Here is a 22691-nt window from a genome sequence, read left to right as displayed (position 1 = left end):
CGAGACGAAATTGAACTGGAAATTGTTCCCAGCATCACCGTTGTGACTCACTTCAAGATTTTTGAGCAGTTCTGATAACAGTCGGTACAGTACCGCACAGAGCCGGGATTGTTTATCGCGACTATGCAACTTCTACAAGTAAATACCGTCGATCAAACCGGTTTCCGCCTCCTCGCCACGATTCTGCACTCTTTGATCTTTCGCCTTCCGCACTCGCCACAAAGGAATAAGCTTTGAGGAGGGCGACTGACAGTATGGGGAAGCACAAGAAGCCCCGGCCACATCGAGCCGCTGGGCCCTCCCCTGAGCCGCTTCTCGACAACAATGCCGTCGAGACACAGCAGAAAGACGTCGTGGAGGTGAAGCAGCAGAAAGTATCGTCGCAGAGCTTCGGATCTCAGGTAGAAGCGCTGGCGCAGCTCCTGCTGGATGCGAACGCGCCCGCCGTCGGTGTGGATGTGAGCGGCTGCGTAACAGTCTGGAACAAGCGCTTGGCCGACATTACGGGCTTCCAGGCCGAGCGCGTGCTGGGCCGCCCCATTTCCGACTTCGTGTATGGGGCCCAGCGCAAGAGCGAGATCGCGGCCGTCGTGGCCGCCTGCGTCGCCGACAAGCGACCGGTGTTGGAATTGCGTGTGCCGCTGCTCACGACTACGGGGAGGAACGCAGAAATTCTGACCAATATGACGCCGTTGCTGGCCGAGGACGGCACGTGTGTGGGTGTCTACGGCGTCGGCCAGGACGTGACGGAGTGGGCCATCCAAGAGAAACAGTATGCCACCGTCATGATGCAAGCTAACGCGCCCATCATTGAGCTGGACAAGGAAGGGAATATCACAGTGTGGAACTCCAAGACGGAGTCCATGACGGGCTACGCTAGTGTCGACATGTTGGGCGAACCACTACTACCTGTTGTAGACGAGAGTTTCCGGAAGATCGTCTCGGAAAAGATTGAACAGGCGCTCTCGGGCATTGCCGGCGCAGATTTCGAGTTGCCTTTGGTGACAGCAAGAGGGTCAAGAGTCGAGATTGTGCTGTGCTTGACGCCGAGATTTGATACTTTGGGATCGGTGATGGGGGTCGTTGCTATCGGACAAGATGTGACGGAGAGGAATACTAAGGAGATGGAGTACAAGAAGCTCATCGAGACGGCCAACGCACCGATCTTTGGCGTGGATACGGAAGGCCGCGTGGTGATTTTTAACGCTAAGGCAGCACAGATCAGTGAATACGCACCCGACGAGGTTATGGGCGTGGATCTGGTCGATACGCTCATCTCGGAAGATTTCCGGTCAGAAGTGGCTGCTGTATTCCAGAGAGCATTTCAGGGAATTGAGACCGCAAACTTTGAGTTCCCGTTGGTCACGAAGACTGGTCGAAAAGTGGAGCTTCTGCTGAACGCCACTCCGCGCTACGACCACACAGGACAACTCGTGGGTGTGGTCGGTATTGGCCAGGATATCACGGATCGTATTATCCAGGAGAAGGAGTACAGCCGGCTGATTGATACTGCTAATGCTCCGATCTTTGGAGTCGACTGTAACTGCGAAGTGATCATTTGGAATAAGAAGGCAGCAGCTATCACAGATTATACCAACGAAGACACAATTGGCCAGAAGATCTTCAAGTTCATATCCGAGGACTATCGTGATGTTGTTGGGAAGGTTCTTTCGAAAGCTATGGAGGGCGAAGGGACTGCAAACTTTGACTTTCCGTTGATCACGAAGAGTGGACGGCGATTGGACATTCTACTGAACGCCACGCCTAAGTACGACCACTTCGGCAACATTTGCGGAGCCGTGGGAATCGGCCAGGATATCACGGACAGACGTGCTCAAGAGCAGGAGTACACTCGTCTAATTGATACTGCTAATGCGCCCATTTTCGGAGTGGATGAGAATGGCTGCGTGAATATCTGGAACCGGAAAGCTGCGGACACTACGCAGTACTCGAACGAAGAGGTACTTGGAGTTAATTTGGTTGAAAATTTCATTCCGGACGACTTCCAGGAGGCCGTGTGGACTGTGCTATCGGAAGCACTGAAAGGGCAGGAGACAGCCAACTTCGAGTTCCCGCTGATTACGAAAGATGGCCGTCGTGTGGAGATCTTGCTCAACGCCACCCCACGTTACAATGAGAAGGGAGTTGTGATTGGTGTTGTTGGTATCGGGCAAGATATTACAGTTCGTATGGCTCAAGAAAAGGAGACCAATCGGCTTATCCACTCGGCAAACGCTCCGATTTTCGGAGTCGACCAGGATGGCCGTGTGAATATCTGGAATCTAAAGGTGGCAGAGATAACCCAGTTCTCGTCTCAAGAAATCATGGGAAAAGATCTGGTGAATCGGTTCGTTGCGGAAGATCATCGCGAATCAGTCGGTTTATTGTTGCGGAAGGCTCTTCAAGGCGAGCAAACTGGCAACTTTGATTTCCCTATTATTACGAAGACTGGACGGCGCGTCGAAATCTTGCTGAATGCCACTCCTCGATACGACGAACTGGGACAGATTTTCGGTGTGATGGGTATTGGCCAGGACATCACAGAGCGTATTGCGCAAGAGCAAGAGTACATTCGCTTGATCGATACGGCTAATGCTCCGATCTTTGGCGTCGATTCTGAAGGCCGCGTGAATATTTGGAATAAAAAGGCTGCAGAGATTATGCAGTACACGACGGATGCCGTGATGGGCGAGAAACTGGTGGAGAAGTACATCACCAAGGATTACCAAGATGCAGTGAGAAATGTGCTGTCTGAAGCTTTGAATGGCGTCGAGACGGCCAACTTTGAGTTCCCATTGATCACGAAGGCCGGTCGACGAGTTGAGATTTTGTTGAATGCCACGCCGCGTTATAACGAGCACGGTGCTGTAATCGGTATGGTCGGCATCGGACAAGATATCACGGATCGAATTGCACAAGAGCAAGAGTATATGAGGCTGATTGACACTGCGAATGCCCCAATCTTCGGTGTAGATATCAATGGACGTGTGAACATTTGGAACAGGAAGGCGGCGGAGACCACCCAGTACACAAACGCAGAAGTGCTGGGCAAGGATCTAGTTGCCGAGTTCATTTCGGAGGAGTACAAGGTGCCTGTGCGTAGCGTGTTGGAGAAGGCCTTCCAAGACGTCGAAACAGCAAATTTCGAGTTCCCGCTAATTACGAAGGCTGGTCGTCGTGTGGAGATCTTGCTGAACGCCACTCCGAGATACAATGAGCAGGGCCAGGTGATGGGAATGGTGGGAATCGGCCAAGATATCACCGTGCGAATGGCGCAAGAGAAAGAAAAGAACCGGATGATTCACTCGGCCAACGCTCCAATCTTTGGTGTGGACCAGGACGGACTTGTGAATATTTGGAATCTTAAGGTAGCGGAGATCACTCAATTTTCGTCCGAGGAAGTGATGGGACAAGATCTGGTAAACCGTTTTGTGGCTGAGGATCATCGAGATGAAGTGAATTTTAACTTGCGGAAGGCTCTCGAAGGAAAGCCGACGGGCAACTTCGATTTCCCTCTCATCACGAAGACTGGAAGAAGAGTTGAGATTCTGCTCAATGCTACTCCTCGGTACGACGAACTGGGACAGATTTTTGGTGTTACTGGAATCGGCCAAGACATCACGGAGCGTATTGCGCAGGAACAGGAGTATATCCGCTTGATTGATACGGCTAACGCTCCAATCTTCGGTGTTAATTCTGAAGGTCGAGTGAATATCTGGAACAAGAAGGCTGCAAGTATTATGCAGTACACGACGGATGCCGTGATGGGCGAGAAACTGGTGGAGAAGTATATCACCAAGGACTACCAGGAGGCAGTGAGTAACGTGCTGTCGGAGGCTTTGAATGGTGTCGAGACGGCCAACTTTGAGTTCCCATTGATCACGAAGGCCGGTCGACGAGTTGAGATTTTGCTGAATGCCACGCCGAGATACAACGAGCATGGTGCAGTGATCGGTATGGTCGGTATTGGACAAGATATCACGGACCGTATTGCACAGGAGCAGGAATACACGCGACTGATTGACACCGCGAACGCTCCGATCTTTGGAGTGGATATCAACGGACGTGTGAACATCTGGAATCGTAAGGCTGCTGACATTATGCAGTATACGAATGAGGATGTATTGGGCAAGGACCTGGTTGCTGAGTTTATTTCGGAGGAGTACAAGGTGCCTGTGCGCAGCGTGTTGGAGAAGGCTTTTGAAGGTATTGAAACAGCCAACTTTGAGTTCCCGCTGATCACGAAGGCTGGCCGTCGGGTGGAGATTCTTCTGAACGCTACTCCACGCTACAATGAGCGTGGTGAGGTCATGGGTATGGTGGGTATCGGCCAGGATATCACGGAGCGCATTGCCCAGGAGGAAGAGTACAGTCGCCTGATAGACACGGCCAATGCTCCAATTTTTGGTGTGGATATCAACGGACGTGTGAACATCTGGAACCGGAAGGCTGCTGACATCATGCAGTATACGAATGAAGGATGTGTTGGGCAAGGACCTGGTTGCTGAGTTCATTTTCGGAGGAGTATAAGGTGCCTGTCCGAAGTGTTCTCGAGAAGGCCTTTGAGGGTGTTGAGACTGCGAACTTCGAGTTTCCATTGATCACGAGAGCTGGTCGGCGCGTCGAGATCTTGTTGAATGCTACTCCTCGATACAATGAGCGTGGAGAGGTCATGGGGATGGTTGGTATTGGTCAGGATATCACCGATCGTATTGCCCAGGAACAGGAGCACAGTCGAATGATTGATACGGCAAATGCTCCGATCTTTGGTGTTGACACCGATGGGAGAGTTAACATCTGGAATCGGAAGGCAGCTGACATCATGCAGTATACCAACGAGGATGTTCTTGGCAAGAACTTGGTAGAGCAGTTTATCTCTGAAGAATACCGTGTCGCCGTGCGAAGTGTTCTCGAGAAAGCTTTCGAGGGAGTCGAAACTGCGAACTTCGAGTTCCCGTTGATCACAAGAGCCGGTCGTCGTGTGGAAATCTTGTTGAATGCGACGCCTCGCTACAATGAGCGCGGCGAGGTCATGGGAATGGTTGGTATTGGCCAGGATATCACAGAGCGCATCGCCCAGGAGCAAGAGTACAGCCGTCTGATCGACACGGCCAACGCTCCGATCTTTGGTGTGGATATCAATGGCCGTGTGAATATTTGGAACCGTAAGGCTGCTCATATCATGCAGTATACCAACGAAGATGTGCTGGACAAGGATTTGGTGGCTGAATTCATTTCGGAGGAGTACAAGGTGCCTGTTCGAAGTGTGTTGGAGAAGGCATTCGAAGGCGTGGAGACGGCAAATTTCGAGTTCCCTCTTATTACAAAGGCAGGTCGACGAGTGGAGATTTTGCTGAATGCTACTCCGCGCTACAACGAGCATGGTGAGGTTATGGGCATGGTTGGTATTGGCCAGGATATCACGGAGCGCATCGCGCAGGAGCAAGAGTACACACGTCTCATTGATACAGCCAACGCTCCGATTTTCGGAGTAGACATCAACGGCCACGTGAATATTTGGAATCGAAAGGCAGCCCATATCATGCAGTACACAAATGAGGACGTGCTGGGTAAAGACTTGGTAGCTGAGTTCATCTCGAACGAGTACAAGGTGCCTGTGCGTAGTGTACTGGAGAAGGCGTTCGAGGGCATCGAAACTGCCAACTTTGAGTTCCCATTGATCACGAAGGCTGGCCGTCGGGTGGAGATTCTTCTGAACGCCACACCTCGTTACAATGAACGTGGAGAGGTCATGGGTATGGTAGGTATTGGTCAGGATATTACGGAACGTATTGCTCAGGAGGAAGAGTACAGTCGCCTGATCGACACGGCCAATGCACCAATTTTCGGTGTGGATATCAATGGACGTGTGAACATTTGGAATCGTAAGGCTGCTGACATCATGCAGTACACGAATGAGGATGTGTTGGGCAAGGACCTGGTTGCTGAGTTCATTTCGAAGGAGTATAAGGTACCTGTTCGTAGTGTTCTTGAAAAGGCCTTTGAGGGTGTTGAGACTGCGAACTTCGAGTTTCCATTGATCACGAGAGCTGGCCGTCGCGTCGAGATCTTGTTGAATGCTACTCCTCGATATAACGAGCGTGGAGAGGTTATGGGGATGGTTGGTATTGGTCAGGATATCACCGATCGTATTGCCCAGGAGCAGGAATACACGCGATTAATCGACTCGGCTAATGCTCCGATCTTTGGTGTGGACGTGAACGGCTGCGTGAATATCTGGAACAAGAAAGCTGCGGAGATCACGCAGTACACGCCGAACGATGTGATGGGTGAGAACTTGGTGGAGAAGTTTATCACGGAAGATTACCGTAAGGCAGTTGGACTTGTTCTTTCGAAGGCTCTAGATGGAGTTGAAACAGCTAACTTCGAGTTCCCATTGATGACCAAGGCAGGAAGACGAGTGGAGATCCTGCTGAATGCTACGTCAAGGTTCAACGAACATGGAGAAGTCATTGGTATGGTCGGTATCGGTCAAGATATCACTGAACGTATTGCCCAGGAGCAGGAGTACACTCGCTTGATTGACACTGCGAACGCCCCGATTTTTGGTGTCGACATCAACGGTCGTGTGAATATCTGGAACCGAAAGGCGGCCGAAACTACCCAGTACACGAACGCAGAAGTACTGGGTAAGGATTTAGTGGCTGAGTTTATCTCGAAGGAGTACAAGGTGCCAGTGCGGAGTGTGCTGGAGAAAGCTTTCGAAGGTGTGGAGACGGCAAATTTCGAGTTCCCGCTTATCACGAAGGCTGGCCGACGAGTGGAGATTTTGTTGAATGCTACACCCCGCTATAACGAGCATGGCGAGGTTATGGGCATGGTCGGTATTGGTCAGGATATCACGGAACGCATCGCTCAGGAACAGGAGTACACGCGCTTGATCGACACTGCAAACGCGCCCATTTTTGGTGTGGATATAAACGGTCACGTGAACATTTGGAACCGGAAAGCGGCCGACATTATGCAGTACTCGAACGAAGATGTGTTGGGCAAGGATTTGGTGGTTGAGTTCATCTCCAACGAGTACAAGGTGCCAGTGCGAAGCGTCTTGGAGAAAGCTTTTGAAGGTATCGAAACAGCCAACTTCGAGTTCCCGTTGATAACGAAGGCGGGTCGCCGCGTGGAAATCCTTCTAAACGCAACACCTCGCTACAACGAGCGTGGTGAAGTGATGGGTATGGTCGGTATTGGCCAGGATATCACGGAGCGTATTGCTCAGGAACAAGAATACAGTCGCTTGATCGATACGGCCAACGCCCCGATCTTTGGTGTCGACATAAACGGTCACGTGAACATTTGGAATCGCAAGGCAGCTCATATCATGCAGTACACGAACGAGGATGTGTTGGGCAAGGACCTGGTTGCAGAGTTCATCTCGAACGAATACAAGGTGCCAGTGCGTAGTGTTCTTGAGAAGGCGTTCGAAGGTGTCGAGACTGCAAACTTCGAGTTCCCGCTGATCACGAAGGCTGGTCGGCGTGTTGAAATTCTGCTGAACGCGACTCCTCGTTACAACGAGCACGGTGAAGTGAAGGGCATGGTTGGTATCGGTCAGGATATCACGGAGCGTATTGCGCAGGAACAGGAGTACAGCCGTTTGATTGACACGGCCAATGCCCCGATCTTTGGTGTGGATATCAACGGACACGTCAACATCTGGAACCGGAAGGCTGCCGATATTATGCAGTACACGAATGAGGACGTGTTGGGTAAAGATTTGGTGGCTGAGTTCATCTCGAAGGAGTACAAGGTGCCTGTACGCAGCGTACTGGAGAAAGCTTTCGAAGGCATCGAGACTGCTAACTTTGAGTTCCCGTTGATCACGAAGGCTGGTCGGCGTGTGGAAATTCTACTGAACGCGACACCTCGTTACAATGAACGCGGTGAAGTCATGGGAATGGTAGGAATTGGTCAGGATATTACGGAACGTATTGCCCAAGAGGAAGAGTATAGTCGCCTGATAGACACGGCCAATGCACCAATTTTCGGTGTGGATATCAACGGCTGTGTCAACATCTGGAATCGTAAAGCTGCTGACATCATGCAGTATACGAATGAAGATGTGTTGGGCAAGGACCTGGTTGCTGAATTCATTTCGAAGGAGTACAAGGAACCTGTACGTAGTGTCCTGGAGAAGGCGTTCGAAGGTGTCGAAACTGCCAATTTCGAGTTCCCGTTGATCACGAAGGCTGGTCGCCGCGTTGAGATTCTACTGAACGCAACACCCCGCTACAATGAACGTGGAGACGTTATGGGCATGGTGGGTATCGGTCAGGATATCACGGAACGCATCGCTCAAGAACAAGAGTACAGTCGCCTGATCGATACGGCTAATGCTCCGATTTTTGGTGTGGATACGAACATGCGCATCAACATTTTCAACCGCAAGGCGCAGCAGATTACCAACTTTTCGTCGGAAGAGTTGGTGGGTGAAATGTATGTGGAGACTATCATCTCGCAGGAGTTCAAGGCCGTCACGTACGACATCATGTGCAAAGCGCTGCAGGGTAATGAGACCGCCAGCTTCGAGTTGGCGCTTACTACCAAGACCGGTCGTAAGGTGAACATTCTTTTGAATGCCACGGCTCGCTTCGATCAGCATGGCCAGATCGTCGGTGTCGTGGGTATTGGTCAGGATATCACCGATCGAATTGCCCAGGAGCAGGAATACACGAGATTAATCGACTCGGCCAACGCTCCGATCTTCGGTGTGGACGTGAACGGCTGCGTGAATATCTGGAACAAGAAAGCTGCGGAGATCACGCAGTACACGCCGAACGATGTGATGGGTGAGAACTTGGTGGAGAAGTTTATCACGGAAGACTATCGCGAGGCTGTTGGGCTCGTGTTTTCCAAGGCGTGTGAGGGAACGGAGACCGCTAACTTTGAGTTCCCATTGATGACTAAGGCTGGTAGACGAGTGGAGATCCTGCTAAATGCTACGTCGAGGTTCAATGAGATTGGCGAAGTGATGGGAGTTGTGGGTATTGGTCAGGATATCACCGAACGTATCGCCCAGGAGCAGGAGTACACTCGCTTGATTGACACTGCGAACGCCCCGATTTTTGGTGTCGACATCAATGGTCGTGTCAATATCTGGAACCGAAAGGCGGCCGAAACCACCCAGTACACAAACGCAGAAGTACTGGGTAAGGATTTGGTGGCTGAGTTCATCTCGAATGAGTACAAAATGCCTGTCCGCAGTGTCTTGGAGAAGGCTTTTGAAGGTATTGAAACGGCCAACTTCGAATTCCCGTTAATCACGAAAGCTGGTCGCCGCGTGGAAATCCTTTTGAATGCTACCCCGCGATACAACGAGCATGGTGAGGTGATGGGTATGGTTGGCATTGGTCAGGATATTACAGAACGCATCGCCCAAGAGCAAGAGTACACGCGCTTGATTGATACAGCAAATGCTCCGATTTTCGGTGTGGATATCAACGGCCACGTGAACATTTGGAACCGCAAGGCAGCTCATATCATGCAGTACACGAACGAGGATGTGCTGGGTAAGGATTTGGTCGCGGAGTTCATCTCAGAGGAGTACAAGGTGCCCGTGCGCAGTGTGTTGGAGAAAGCCTTCGAAGGTGTAGAGACTGCGAACTTTGAGTTCCCATTGATCACGAAAGCTGGTCGTCGTGTAGAAATCTTGCTGAACGCGACACCGCGTTACAACGAACACGGTGAAGTGAAGGGCATGGTTGGTATCGGCCAGGACATCACAGAACGCATCGCTCAGGAACAGGAGTACAGTCGCTTGATCGATACGGCAAATGCTCCGATCTTCGGTGTGGATGCCAACATGTGCGTCAATATCTGGAACAGGAAGGCCGCTCAGATCACGAACTATTCGATTGGAGAGGTGATGGGCGAGAACCTTGTGGAGACGTTTATTTCGCCCGAGTTCCGACCGATCGTGGCTGAAGTGTTGTCGCAAGCTCTTACAGGAGTAGAGACTGCGAACTTTGAGTTCCCACTGATTACCCGACCAGGCACGAGAATCGAGATCTTGCTGAACGCGACGCCGCGATATGACTTAAACGGTAATATTGTCGGTGTCGTGGGTATCGGGCAGGATATCACGGATCGTATCGCCCAAGAACACGAGTACTTCCGACTGATTGATACTGCGAACGCTCCGATCTTTGGTATTGATAACAACGGCCGCATTAATGAGTGGAACCAGAAGATCGAGGAGATTACAGGTTACCACAAGTCGAATGTACTGGGTTTGTCGCTGGTGCATACCTTCGTGACTCCAGACTGCAGGCAGCAAGTGCGCCAGCTCCTGAACCAAGCACTGATCGGCATTGACGTTGGCGAAATGGAGCTCCCGATGACAACGAAGCGTGGCGTGTTCCTGTTGCTTCTAGTGAATGCGTCGAGTAAGAAGGACATGCACGGGAACATCCGAGGCGTGATCGGGGTCGGACAAGACTACACTGCGAGGAAGCACATGGAGGCTGCCAAGGTGAATTTCTTGGCTTCATTTAGTCATGAGCTCCGAACGCCGTTGAATGGTGTGCTGGGTATGTTGGAACTATTGAAGGAACAGCCTCTGGATAAGTCTATCGAGCGGTATGTGCACATGGCGTACGTGTCGGGATCTCTTCTCCTGAACCTGATCAACGATATTCTGGACTTGTCCAAGATAGAAGCTGGCCATCTAGAGATTTCCACGGCACCGTTCCAGATGCACGACTTGCTGGACTATTCAATCGAGATTTTCAAGTTTAAGGCCAAAGAACGTGGCCTGAAGCTTGAATTAAAGTGCGGTGACAACGTGCCGAAGGCTGTGATCGGTGATGTGGTGCGTCTGCGTCAAGTGTTGCTCAATTTGCTGTCGAACGCCATCAAGTTTACGAACGAAGGCTCCATCACCGTCGCATGCAGCGTCGTCCACTCTCCGGAATTGCCTCCTCAATTCAAGAAACTGCTGTTCCAAGTTATCGACACCGGCATCGGCATGGATGCAGAGGAGAAAATGCGTCTCTTCTCTCTGTTTACGAAGCTGGAACGTACGCGACAGAACAATCCTACCGGATCCGGACTGGGTCTTGCCATTTGCAAGCAGCTCGCAGAACTTATGGATGGTTCTATCGATGTTGACAGTGAACTGGGCGTTGGCAGCAACTTCTTCTTTACTGTGGTGGTACGATTGATCGACGAGGTGGATCCCAAACACGCGTATTACTCGTCCGAGGACTTCCTGGACCCGTCGACGGCATTACTCTCGCCTAATGGAGGTGTCCGTGCTGGCGAAAACGGCGAAAATTCAACTGTGCGAGCTGAAGTTCCGAAGCAGGCGCGTATCCTGGTTGTAGAAGACAACGAGTTTAACTGGGAAGTGGTGAAATGTTTCCTACAGCAAGATGACCACCTGCTTCAATGGGAAGTGAATGGCCGCGATGCAGTGAAGGCGTACAGCGAGAACCACACGGAGTTCGACTTGGTCTTCATGGATTGCGAAATGCCAATTATGGATGGCTACACTGCTACGAACGCGATCCGAGAGTTTGAACAAAAGCACAACCTTTCGCGCATTCCGATCCTCGGATTGACGGCGTACGCGATGAGCGGCGACCGACAGAAGTGTCTCGACTGCGGAATGGATGAGTTTATGGTCAAGCCCATCTCCAAGCTGAGTCTTCGTAAGGCCATCCGACAGTGGATGCGTATTCGCTATCTGGGTCAACACAACGCTGCTCTTGGAGCTGTACCTGGAGTCGTGGGACAGCCTTTGACGCTTCGCAATGGCCCCCGTCCGACTGCGAAAAGCCCCATGCGGATCCCTGCGCCAGCTCCAGGAGCCCTCACTCCGATGCCATCGTTTGAGAACGACCTGGAAGATGTCACGCTAATGGATGCGGCCTCGACGGCCAGACTGGCGCCTGCATCTCGTCACATGCAACAACTGGATCTTGCGCAGGCGATCTCGAATTTGGAGCTTGATGATCCCATGTCGATTGGTCTTCAAAGTGGCCGAGCGGTTCGGACAGCTACCCCGACGACGTCAATCTTCAGCTTGGGTCCTTCCGTGAATAACATTGCGCGACAGACAAGTACCAACGATCTACCGGATGTGTTGAGGTTGTCCCGAAATACTAGCGGGGCGTCTACAGCAACCCCGGCTGAACGAGAGAAGCCAACCGAGACGTCAACTACGTTGCCTTACGTGAAGACTCCGTTTATTGGCGTGATGAATAGTCCAGCTCAACATGGAGCGCGCTCCCCGCTATCAAATCCGACGCTGTGGAGTCACCCACCGTTCAACACGAAAGATCTCCCCAGTGAACGCCCGCACGCTTGGTCTGGTCTTGCGCCGAAGAAGAAGGTAAGCTTCCACGAGGAACTTGAAGCGAGCCATCCGAGCAGAACTGGACATAGCAGCATCGGTAGCAGTATGCCTTCTGTATTGGAGCACATGGAAACTGGCAGCTCGATGGAAGACGATGCTGCAGTTACGGCGACCATTACTCCTGCTCAGGGCGCGTTGGCGGTCTCCCATTCGATCGACCCGATGAGCATCGAGATCCCGGAAGGAGACCCAGTGAACTACAGCTTGGGAGTGGATCAGTGTGGAGGACAGGAAGGGCTCCTCTTGACGCTCTTGGAGAAGTTTGCGACGACGTCAGAAGCGATCACGACTCGGGTCGTCGAGGCCCACGAACGCAACGACTTTGTCACTGCTCGTCGCGAAGCACATTCCCTCAAGGGATCGTCGGCTTACGTGGCTGCTCTTCGTGTGTCCAAGTGTGCCTTCCGCGTCCAAGTCGCGTATGAGCATCTGATGGCACAGCAGGCAACTGGTGAAGGCTCCGACACCCTGGCCGCGAAGCAGATCGTAGATGACTCGGTCCGGTTGCTTAGGACGGAACAGCGACTGCTACGCGGATATCTTCGACGCAACTTCGAGTTCAAAAATCAAGCTGGTCCGTCTCAAGTGACTCCAGGCCAACTACCTTACGATGAAGACAAACCTACTGGCCCATGCCTCGTCATGTGAGAACAAAAAAAAACAAATATGTCGCTTCTTGAAATGTGTGTAGATGAGTAAAAATATATGAAATACAGACTGTTTTCTTTTGTGCAAGTGAAACTCCCTCTTGTTAGATTGTGGAATACCATGTCGAGACGGCATTTAAGCGATAACAGAGACAAGTCGACGGGCCTTTTTGGTGGCAACTCGCTGAGCTGTGGCGACGACGATGCCAACCAGGACAACAGTTTGCCAAGTGCGCTGCGAGTGAAAATTATCTCGATGGGGGAGAGCGGCGTTGGGAAGAGTTGTGTGATCAAGCGTTACTGCGAAGAGAAGTTTGTTAGCAAGTATATCTCGACCATTGGCATCGACTATGGCGTCAAACCAGTGATGGTCAATGGAGTTGAAGTGCGGGTCAACTTCTGGGACCTCTCGGGTTTGCCGGAGTACCTGGAGGTGCGAAACGAGTTCTACAAGGACACACAAGGAGGAATTTTAATGTTCGACGTGTCGTCAAGGAAGAGTTTCGAGTCTCTCGATAGCTGGTTGCGAGAAGCTGCCAAGTTTGGCGCTGGCAAGTTTCCGTGCATTTTGTGTGGAAACAAGGTCGACCGCCCTCGTGTTGTCTCCGAAGATGAAGCGAGGGTCTACGCCCAGGCCAAAGGATTCGAGTACTTCGAGACGTCAGCATGCACTGCTGTGAGTATTACGGAGGCATTCCACTCGCTATTCAGGACCGTAGTCAATCAGGTGACACGCTAATGCAGAAGTTACCTGCACCACACGCTGTAGCCAAAAAAATACAGTACAGTAACAACTTCCGGTGCAGGGTGATACAGATTTTAAAGCAGCGAAAGCTTTAAAATATTGCTGTTTAAACTGACATATGCTTTCTCTAAACCGCATCAGAAGAATTTGATTTTTTGCTATGCCATCAAGTTGTTGCTTGACTGGCAGCTTTCGTCGTGCGTGTACTTGTACTTTTTAAACCATTCTAGATTACGAAACACACGAGCATTTTTGTGCGGTGCTTGACCAGAAACGTTTTTTAAGCAGATACTTTTTACTGCTAGCACTTTTTAGTGTCTTATTAAGTTTATTGATAGCATGAAAATCTGAAATCTGGACACATCGCTTCTTAGACTACCGGAAATGCTGACGATCAATGCGGCAGAGAGGTGAGCCTGTGCTCGTAAGCCTGCTGCGCACTACAGCAACATCATTCGGTTTGGCAAGAGCCGAAGTTGAATAACTCCTTGAGTGTTGACGCTTTCGCAAGGACCACTATTCTTGATGTATGACAGAAATCATCTTACTATCCATGTAGCATGCATTAAATGATAGCGACACCACAGCAGAGTCGCTGGTTAACATGATCATGAGAGACCCAGGTAACAGGAAGGATTCAGAGTAGTTTACAAGCATTTGTATGTCACTAATTTTAAATTCAAGTCTCCAAATTAGTCTGCATGATGTAGATTATTTTCTTCTGCTAGCTTAAATTAGTTTGGCTCAGACTATCGGTAGCTTCTGTAACCACTTCACAGTAGTTATTTTCTGTTGAGCTGGTGCAATCTTGGATCTAGCGAAAATTTTACGTTTGTGGTTCAGCTATTAATAGCGAGTACTGATCCGTTATGCCCCACATCTTCCCAATGCTGTTATACATGTAGTTTGTCTTATGCTCAAGACGGTTTAAATGTGTTATACTTTGTTCTAACGAAAAATAGTTTCTAACAGATTCGTCGTGGGAAGTAGACAATTGAAGAGTGGCCAAGGCAATATTACATGAGAGCGATGAAAACCCAACATAATACTCAGCTGCAATTTTGTTTTACGTTGATACAGTAGCTCGTCGATATTCTCTCGACTTCATTAGTCTTTGCAACGTTTGCTCAGATTGCGGTAATTCGGTGAATACGCTACAGTGCTTTCGGTCAAAACAAACGACAACAGTTGAAGAAAATGTTGAAAGACCAAATCCGGGAAGATTTTATGGATCAAGATAGAATGATCGCAAAATCGGCTTGTGTCACCGGTGGAGTGAAAATACTCTGAGCTAACTAACCGGAAATCACTGCGCAACACCTGTGAAGACCTGTAACAAGTTGCGGTATCGTAGGTATTACCACAGATACCCTCACCATGCCGCTAGACCATTGTGTTCACCAGCATTTGCATGGATGTGAGCTAGATTAATGCTTCCACTTCTCCTTCCAGCTCATTCGCGAATTCGCCTCCAACAACTCAAGCCTCACATCACGATGCTCAAGCAGTTCGCCGCCTCTCTCGTGCTCGCTGTGCTCGTCCTCGACCCTGCGAATGCCCACCTGACGGACAAGGACTCGCCTTGAAGCAGAGTCAGCGAGTGCGGATGCCTCCAGCCCTCTGTACGAGGCGGTCACCAACATCAAAGGCTGCCGTTGGTACGATTACTTCTTACCCTGGAGCTGTTGCGGAGCCAACAGTTGCTAAAGACCCGAAACGACGAGGAACGAGCATCCACCATCCACCATCCACCACCCACCAGTGGTTTTTAACGGTGGTGGGCCACCACCGTTAAAAAACTACTTATCGTCTCAGCACTAATAAGCGTCTAACTAGTATCTGAATAGCTGTAGCGTAAGTAAGGCGCCATCGCCTCCAAACTCCAAATTAATGAACTCGAATGCCATCGCTCTAATCGACATTTCTTTCGTGCCATGTTGCAGTTGCAGTGGTTTTTTTTGCCCATCAAAAGTGATACTTTTTAGGGCTAAAAACGCGACTGAGGGCAAGCACGTACCACTCACGACAGGGTCGTCACCCTTACAAACCCTCATACAAACTTTCCTCGCAAAAGTATTCCGCAATGGCGCCGTCCAAGGGGAAGCGCGGCCGCGCGTCCAGCGCGGTGCCGGACGCGCTACCGGCACCATCGCCACCAGAAGCCCTACAAAATGACAGTGCAACCTCTGATGCTGCGTGGCCGCGCGTGCAGGAACTGTTTCGCATGCTAAACGACGCCAACGCTCCCGCTCTCGGTGTTCGTACCGATGGCCGCGTGGCGCTCTGGAACCCGCGCATGGAGGAAATTACGGGCTTCGAAGCCGACCGCGTTATTGGCCGCCCCATATCAGACTTTGTATACGGCAAGCAGCGCAAGCAGGAGATTATAGACACCATCACGGCCTGTATCGAAGATAAACGGCCGGAGCTGGAGCTGCGCATACCGCTGAGGAACACTAAGGGCCGCAACGCACAAGTACTAACCAACATGACGCCATTGCTGGCCGAGGACGGCACATGTATAGGTGTCTACGGCGTCGGCCAGGACGTGACGGAGTGGGCTATCCAGGAGAAACAGTACGCCACAGTCATGATGCAAGCTAACGCGCCCATCATTGAGCTGGACAAGGAAGGGAATATCACAGTGTGGAACTCCAAGACTGCGTCCATGACGGGCTATGCAAGTGTTGATATGGTGGGCGAACCGCTACTTCCCGTTGTAGACGAGAGTTTTAGGAAGATCGTCTCGGAAAAGATCGAACAGGCACTCTCGGGCATTGCCGGCGCAGATTTTGAGCTGCCTTTGGTGACAGCAAGAGGGTCAAGAGTCGAGATTGTGCTGTGCTTGACGCCGAGATTTGATACTTTGGGATCGGTGATGGGGGTCGTTGCTATCGGACAAGATGTGACGGAGAGGAATACTAAGGAGTTGGAGTACAAGAAGCTCATCGAGACGGCCAACGCACCGATCTTTGGCGTGGATACGGAAGGCCGCGTGGTGATTTTCAACGCTAAGGCAGCACAGATCAGTGAATACGCGCCCGACGAGGTTATGGGCGTGGATCTGGTCGATACGCTCATCTCGGAAGATTTCCGGTCAGAAGTGGCTGCTGTATTCCAGAGAGCATTTCAGGGAATTGAGACCGCAAACTTTGAGTTCCCGTTGGTCACGAAGACTGGTCGAAAAGTGGAGCTTCTGCTGAACGCCACTCCGCGCTACGACCACACTGGCAAGTTAGTAGGTGTGGTCGGAATAGGACAGGACATCACGGATCGTATTATCCAGGAGAAGGAGTACAGCCGGCTGATTGATACTGCCAATGCCCCGATCTTTGGTGTCGATTGCAACTACGAGGTGATTATATGGAACAAGAAGGCAGCTGCTATCACCGAGTACACGAACGAAGACACAATTGGCCAGGAACTGTTCAAGTTCATTTCGGAAGACTACCGAGATGCTGTTGCTAAGGTTTTCTCGAAAGCTCTGGAAGGAAAAGGCACGGCAAACTTCGATTTCCCGCTGATCACGAAAAGCGGACGGCGACTGGATATTCTGTTGAATGCGACTCCGAAGTATGATCACTTTGGTAATATTTGTGGGGCAGTGGGAATCGGCCAGGATATCACTGATAGACGTGCTCAAGAGCATGAGTATACGCGTCTCATTGACACGGCCAATGCTCCAATTTTCGGAGTAGATGCGAACGGTTGTGTGAACATCTGGAACAAGAAAGCTGCCGACACGACCCAGTATCCGAATGAAGAAGTACTCGGGGCGAACTTAGTCGAGAATTTTATTCCAGAAGACTTCAAAGACGCAGTGTGGGCCGTTTTATCTCAAGCATTGAAGGCCAAGACACAGCAAACTTTGAGTTTCCGTTGATCACAAAAGGACGGTCGTCGTGTGGAGATTTTGCTGAACGCCACTCCACGGTATAACGAGAAGGGCGTGGTGATTGGCGTTGTTGGTATCGGTCAGGATATTACGATTCGCATGGCCCAGGAGAAGGAGACTAACCGACTTATACACTCGGCAAATGCTCCGATCTTCGGTGTTGACCGGGACGGCCTCGTAAATATCTGGAATCTCAAAGCCGCAGAAATCACGCAATACTCCGCCGAAGAGGTCATGGGCAAGGATCTTATCAACCGCTTTGTCGCAGAAGAACACCGAGCAACAGTTAAATTGGAGCTCCAACGAGCGTTTGAAGGTGAACAGACAAACAACTTTGACTTTCCGCTTATCACGAAGACTGGGCGTCGAGTCGAGATCTTGCTGAATGCGACTCCCAGATCCGATGAGCTTGGACAGATTTTTGGTGTTGTGGGCATTGGACAGGATATTACTGAACGGATTGCGCAGGAGCAGGAGCTCATCCGTTTGATTGATACTGCTAACGCCCCGATTTTTGGAGTCGACTCCGAAGGGCGTGTAAACATCTGGAACAAAAAGGCTGCGGAGATTATGCAGTATCCTGCTGATGCGGTCATGGGCGAGCATCTCGTCGAAAAGTTTATTACGTATGACTATCAGGAGGCTGTGAGTTACGTGCTATCCGAAGCGCTGAATGGCGTCGAAACTGCGAATTTTGAGTTCCCGTTGATCACGAAGACAGGCCGTCGTATTGAGATCTTGCTGAATGCAACGCCACGGTACAATGAACACGGAGCTGTGATTGGTATGGTTGGCATTGGCCAAGATATCACGGATCGTATTGCACAAGAGCAAGAGTACATGAGGCTGATCGATACGGCCAACGCCCCGATATTTGGAGTGGATTCTGATGGCCGAGTCAATATTTGGAACCGGAAAGCAGCAAATATCACGCAGTATACGGACGTGGATGTGCTAGGCAAGGATCTTGTTGCGGAGTTCATTTCGGAAGAGTACAAGGTTCCTGTTCGCAGCGTGTTAGAGAAGGCTTTTGAAGGCGTGGAGACTGCGAACTTCGAGTTTCCGTTGATTACGAAGTCGGGCCGGCGAGTGGAGATCCTGTTGAACGCTACCCCGCGCTACAATGAGCATGGCGAAGTGATGGGTATGGTTGGGATTGGCCAGGATATCACGGATCGTATTGCGCAAGAGAAAGAGTACATGCGACTCATCGACACAGCGAATGCTCCAATCTTCGGCGTGGACTCGAACGGACTAGTGAACATCTGGAATCGGAAGGCTGCAGACATCATGCAGTACACTACGGAAGATGTGCTTGGTAAGGACCTAGTTGCCGAGTTCATTTCGAATGAGTACAAGGTACCTGTCCGCAGTGTACTGGAGAAGGCATTTGAAGGTGTGGAGACTGCCAACTTCGAGTTTCCGTTGATTACCAAGGCAGGACGACGCGTTGAGATCCTGCTGAACGCCACTCCACGCTACAATGAGCAAGGCAAAGTGATGGGCATGGTGGGCATTGGTCAGGATATCACCGATCGTATTGCGCAGGAGCAAGAGTACAGCCGCTTGATCGATACAGCAAATGCCCCGATCTTCGGCATCGACGCGAATATGTGCGTGAATATTCTGAACAAGAAAGCTGCTCAAATCACGAATTATGCCGTCGAAGAAGTGCGGGGAGAAAAGTACGTGGAAACGTTCATCGCTCCTGAGTATCAAGCTATCGTTTATGACATCATGTCGAAAGCGTTGCATGGAGATGAGACGGCAAGTTTCGAGGTGCCAGTGATAACGAAAACCGGGCGAAAACTGAATATTCTGCTGAACGCTACAGCTCGTTTCGACCAGCATGGGCATATCGTCGGCGTCGTGGGTATCGGCCAAGACATTACTGATCGCATCGCGCAAGAAGAGGAATATGCGCGACTGATTGACTCTGCAAATGCGCCAATCTTTGGTGTCGATGCGAACGGGCTTGTGAATATCTGGAACAAGAAAGCAGCGGAGATCACACAGTACACGCCGACGGACGTGATGGGTGAGAATCTGGTGGAGAAGTTTATCACGGAGGATTACCGCGAAGCAGTAGGACTCGTGCTGTCGAAGGCACTGGAAGGCGTCGAGACGGCGAATTTCGAATTCCCTCTGGTCACCAAGTCTGGCCGGCGAGTGGAAATCTTGTTGAACGCTACACCAAGGAACAACGATCACGGAGAAGTGATCGGAATGGTTGGTATTGGTCAGGATATTACAGATCGGATTGCACAGGAGAAGGAGTACATGCGTCTCATTGATACAGCGAACGCTCCCATTTTCGGCGTTGATTCGAACGGTCTGGTGAACATCTGGAATAGAAGGGCTGCTGATATTATGCAATACACGACTGAAGACGTGCTCGGAGAAGATCTTGTGGCCAAGTTTATCTCAAAGGAGTACCGCGTGGCTGTTCGATGTGTTCTGGAGAAGGCGTTTGAAGGCGTGGAGACCGCGAACTTCGAGTTCCCGCTCATTACGAAGGCTGGTCGACGTGTGGAAATCCTGTTGAATGCTACGCCTCGGTACAACGAGCAAGGCCAAGTGATGGGAATGGTCGGAATTGGCCAGGATATTACGGATCGTATTGCGCAGGAGCAAGAGTACAGCCGTTTGATCGATACGGCGAATGCCCCGATTTTCGGCATCGACGCAAATATGTGCGTGAATATTCTGAACAACAAGGCAGCGCAGATCACGAATTATGCCGTCGAAGAAGTGCTGGGAGAGAAGTACGTGGAAACGTTTATCGCTCCCAAGTATCAGGCAATTGTGTACGAGATCATGTCGAATGCTTTGCAAGGAAACGAAACTGCGAGCTTTGAAGTGCCAGTGATCACTAAGACCGGGCGAAAGCTGAACATTTTACTGAATGCAACTGCTCGCTTCGATCATCACGGACGCATTGTTGGTGTCGTGGGTATCGGCCAGGACATTACCGACCGTATCGCTCAAGAACAAGAGTATGCGAGGCTGATTGACTCAGCAAATGCTCCGATTTTCGGTGTCGATGGCGATGGCCGAGTAAATATTTGGAACGAGAAGGCGGCTGAAATTACGCAGCACTCGCCAACTGATGTGATGGGCGAGAATTTGGTGGAGAAGTTCATCACGGAAGATTACCGTGAGGCTGTTGGTCTCGTTCTAACGAAGGCGCTGGAAGGGGTTGAAACAGCTAACTTTGAGTTCCCATTGATGACAAAGGCAGGACGACGAGTAGAGATTTTGCTGAATGCTACCTCGAGGTTTAATGAGCATGGAGAAGTGATTGGTATGGTTGGAATCGGCCAGGACATTACTGACCGCATCGCTCAGGAACAGGAGTACAGCCGGCTTATCGATACTGCAAATGCCCCGATCTTTGGTGTAGACTCCAGTGGCCGTGTGAATATCTGGAACCGGAAGGCAGCCGACATTATGCAGTACACGAATGAGGATGTGCTGGGCAAGGACTTAGTTGCGGAGTTTATCTCGGAGGAGTACAAGGTGCCTGTGCGCAGTGTCCTTGAGAAGGCGTTCGAAGGGTTTGAGACTGCAAATTTTGAGTTCCCGTTGATTACGAAGGCTGGTCGGCGTGTGGAGATTTTGCTGAACGCGACACCGCGTTATAACGAGCACGGTGAAGTGAAGGGTATGGTTGGTATCGGCCAGGACATTACAGAGCGTATTGCGCAGGAACAGGAGTACAGCCGTTTGATCGATACGGCTAACGCTCCCATCTTTGGTGTGGATGCCAACATGTGCGTCAATATCTGGAACAGGAAGGCCGCTCACATTACGAATTATGCCATCGATGAAGTCATGGGCGAGAACCTTGTGGAGACGTTTATTTCGCCCGAGTTTCGACCGATTGTGGCTGAAGTTCTCTCACAAGCGCTGAGAGGTGTTGAGACCGCGAACTTTGAGTTCCCATTGATTACTCGTCCAGGCACAAGAATCGAGATCTTGCTGAATGCAACACCACGGTACGACTCAAACGGCAGTATCGTCGGCGTTGTCGGTATCGGCCAAGATATCACGGATCGTATCGCCCAAGAGCACGAGTACTTCCGACTTATTGATACGGCTAATGCGCCTATCTTTGGTATCGATACAAATGGCTGCATCAACGAATGGAACCAGAAGATTGAGGAGATCACAGGCTATCACAAGTCGAGTGTACTGGGTTTGTCGTTAGTGCACACGTTTATCATCCCGGAAAGCAGACAGCAGGTTCGGCAATTGTTGAACCAAGCACTGATTGGCATTGATGTTGGTGAGATGGAGCTTCCGATGACAACAAAGCGCGGTGTGTTCTTACTGCTCCTTGTGAATGCCTCGAGTAAGAAAGATATGCATGGGAACATCCGAGGCGTGATCGGTGTTGGACAAGACTACACTGCGAGGAAGCACATGGAAGCTGCCAAGGTGAATTTCCTGGCTTCATTCAGTCACGAGTTGCGGACACCGTTGAATGGTGTGCTGGGTATGTTGGAACTTCTGAAGGAGCAGCCTTTGGACAAGGCACCGGAGAGATATGTGCACATGGCGTACGTGTCAGGATCGCTTCTTCTGAATTTGATTAACGATATTTTGGACTTGTCGAAGATTGAGGCAGGACACCTTGAGATATCAGCTGCACCGTTCCAGATGCACGAACTACTGGATTATTCGATTGAGATCTTCAAGTTTAAGGCCCGAGAACGTGGACTGAAACTCGAGCTTAAGTGTGACGAAAACGTACCGAAGGTTGCCATCGGTGATGTGGTGCGTCTACGTCAAGTACTCTTGAATTTGTTGTCTAACGCGATCAAGTTCACGAATGAAGGCTCCATCACAGTCACCTGTAGTGTTGTATACACGCCGGAACTCCCGAAAGCATTCAAGAAACTCTTGTTCCAAGTCATTGATACAGGAATCGGTATGGATGCAGAGGAGAAAATGCGTCTCTTTTCTCTGTTTACGAAGCTGGAACGGACTCGTCAGAATAATCCAACGGGTTCTGGACTGGGT

At 50.7% G+C, this 22691-nt stretch overlaps 4 protein-coding genes across 4 annotated transcripts; 3 read left to right on the top strand and 1 right to left on the bottom strand.

The window, feature by feature from the left end:
- Positions 1-381: 381 nt before the first annotated feature.
- PITG_13826 (hybrid signal transduction histidine kinase, putative) lies at positions 382-13027 on the top strand (the record flags this gene model as incomplete). Its single annotated transcript, XM_002899460.1, has 2 exons — positions 382-4427; positions 4559-13027. The coding sequence occupies 2 exons, from the start codon at positions 684-686 to the stop codon at positions 13025-13027; spliced, it is 12213 nt and encodes a 4070-aa protein (XP_002899506.1).
- A 120-nt stretch (positions 13028-13147) lies between these two features.
- Positions 13148-13765, top strand: PITG_13825 (ras family GTPase, putative; the record flags this gene model as incomplete). The annotated part of the gene is made up of 1 exon (XM_002899459.1): positions 13148-13765. One exon carries the CDS (start codon positions 13148-13150, stop codon positions 13763-13765), a length of 618 nt encoding a protein of 205 aa, XP_002899505.1.
- Positions 13766-15198: 1433 nt separating this feature from the next.
- On the bottom strand, positions 15199-15512 carry PITG_13824 (uncharacterized protein; the record flags this gene model as incomplete). The annotated part of the gene is made up of 2 exons (XM_002899458.1): positions 15199-15333; positions 15447-15512. The coding sequence occupies 2 exons, from the start codon at positions 15510-15512 to the stop codon at positions 15199-15201; spliced, it is 201 nt and encodes a 66-aa protein (XP_002899504.1).
- A 1137-nt stretch (positions 15513-16649) lies between these two features.
- PITG_23007 (histidine kinase) lies at positions 16650-22691 on the top strand (the record flags this gene model as incomplete). Its single annotated transcript, XM_002899457.1, has 2 exons — positions 16650-17600; positions 17664-22691. The coding sequence occupies one exon, from the start codon at positions 21652-21654 to the stop codon at positions 21874-21876; it is 225 nt and encodes a 74-aa protein (XP_002899503.1).

Source organism: Phytophthora infestans, genomic scaffold, assembly GCF_000142945.1.
Source record: "Phytophthora infestans T30-4 supercont1.30 genomic scaffold, whole genome shotgun sequence".
Taxonomy (NCBI): domain Eukaryota; phylum Oomycota; class Peronosporomycetes; order Peronosporales; family Peronosporaceae; genus Phytophthora; species Phytophthora infestans.
This window is presented reverse-complemented; position numbering and strand designations above follow the sequence as displayed.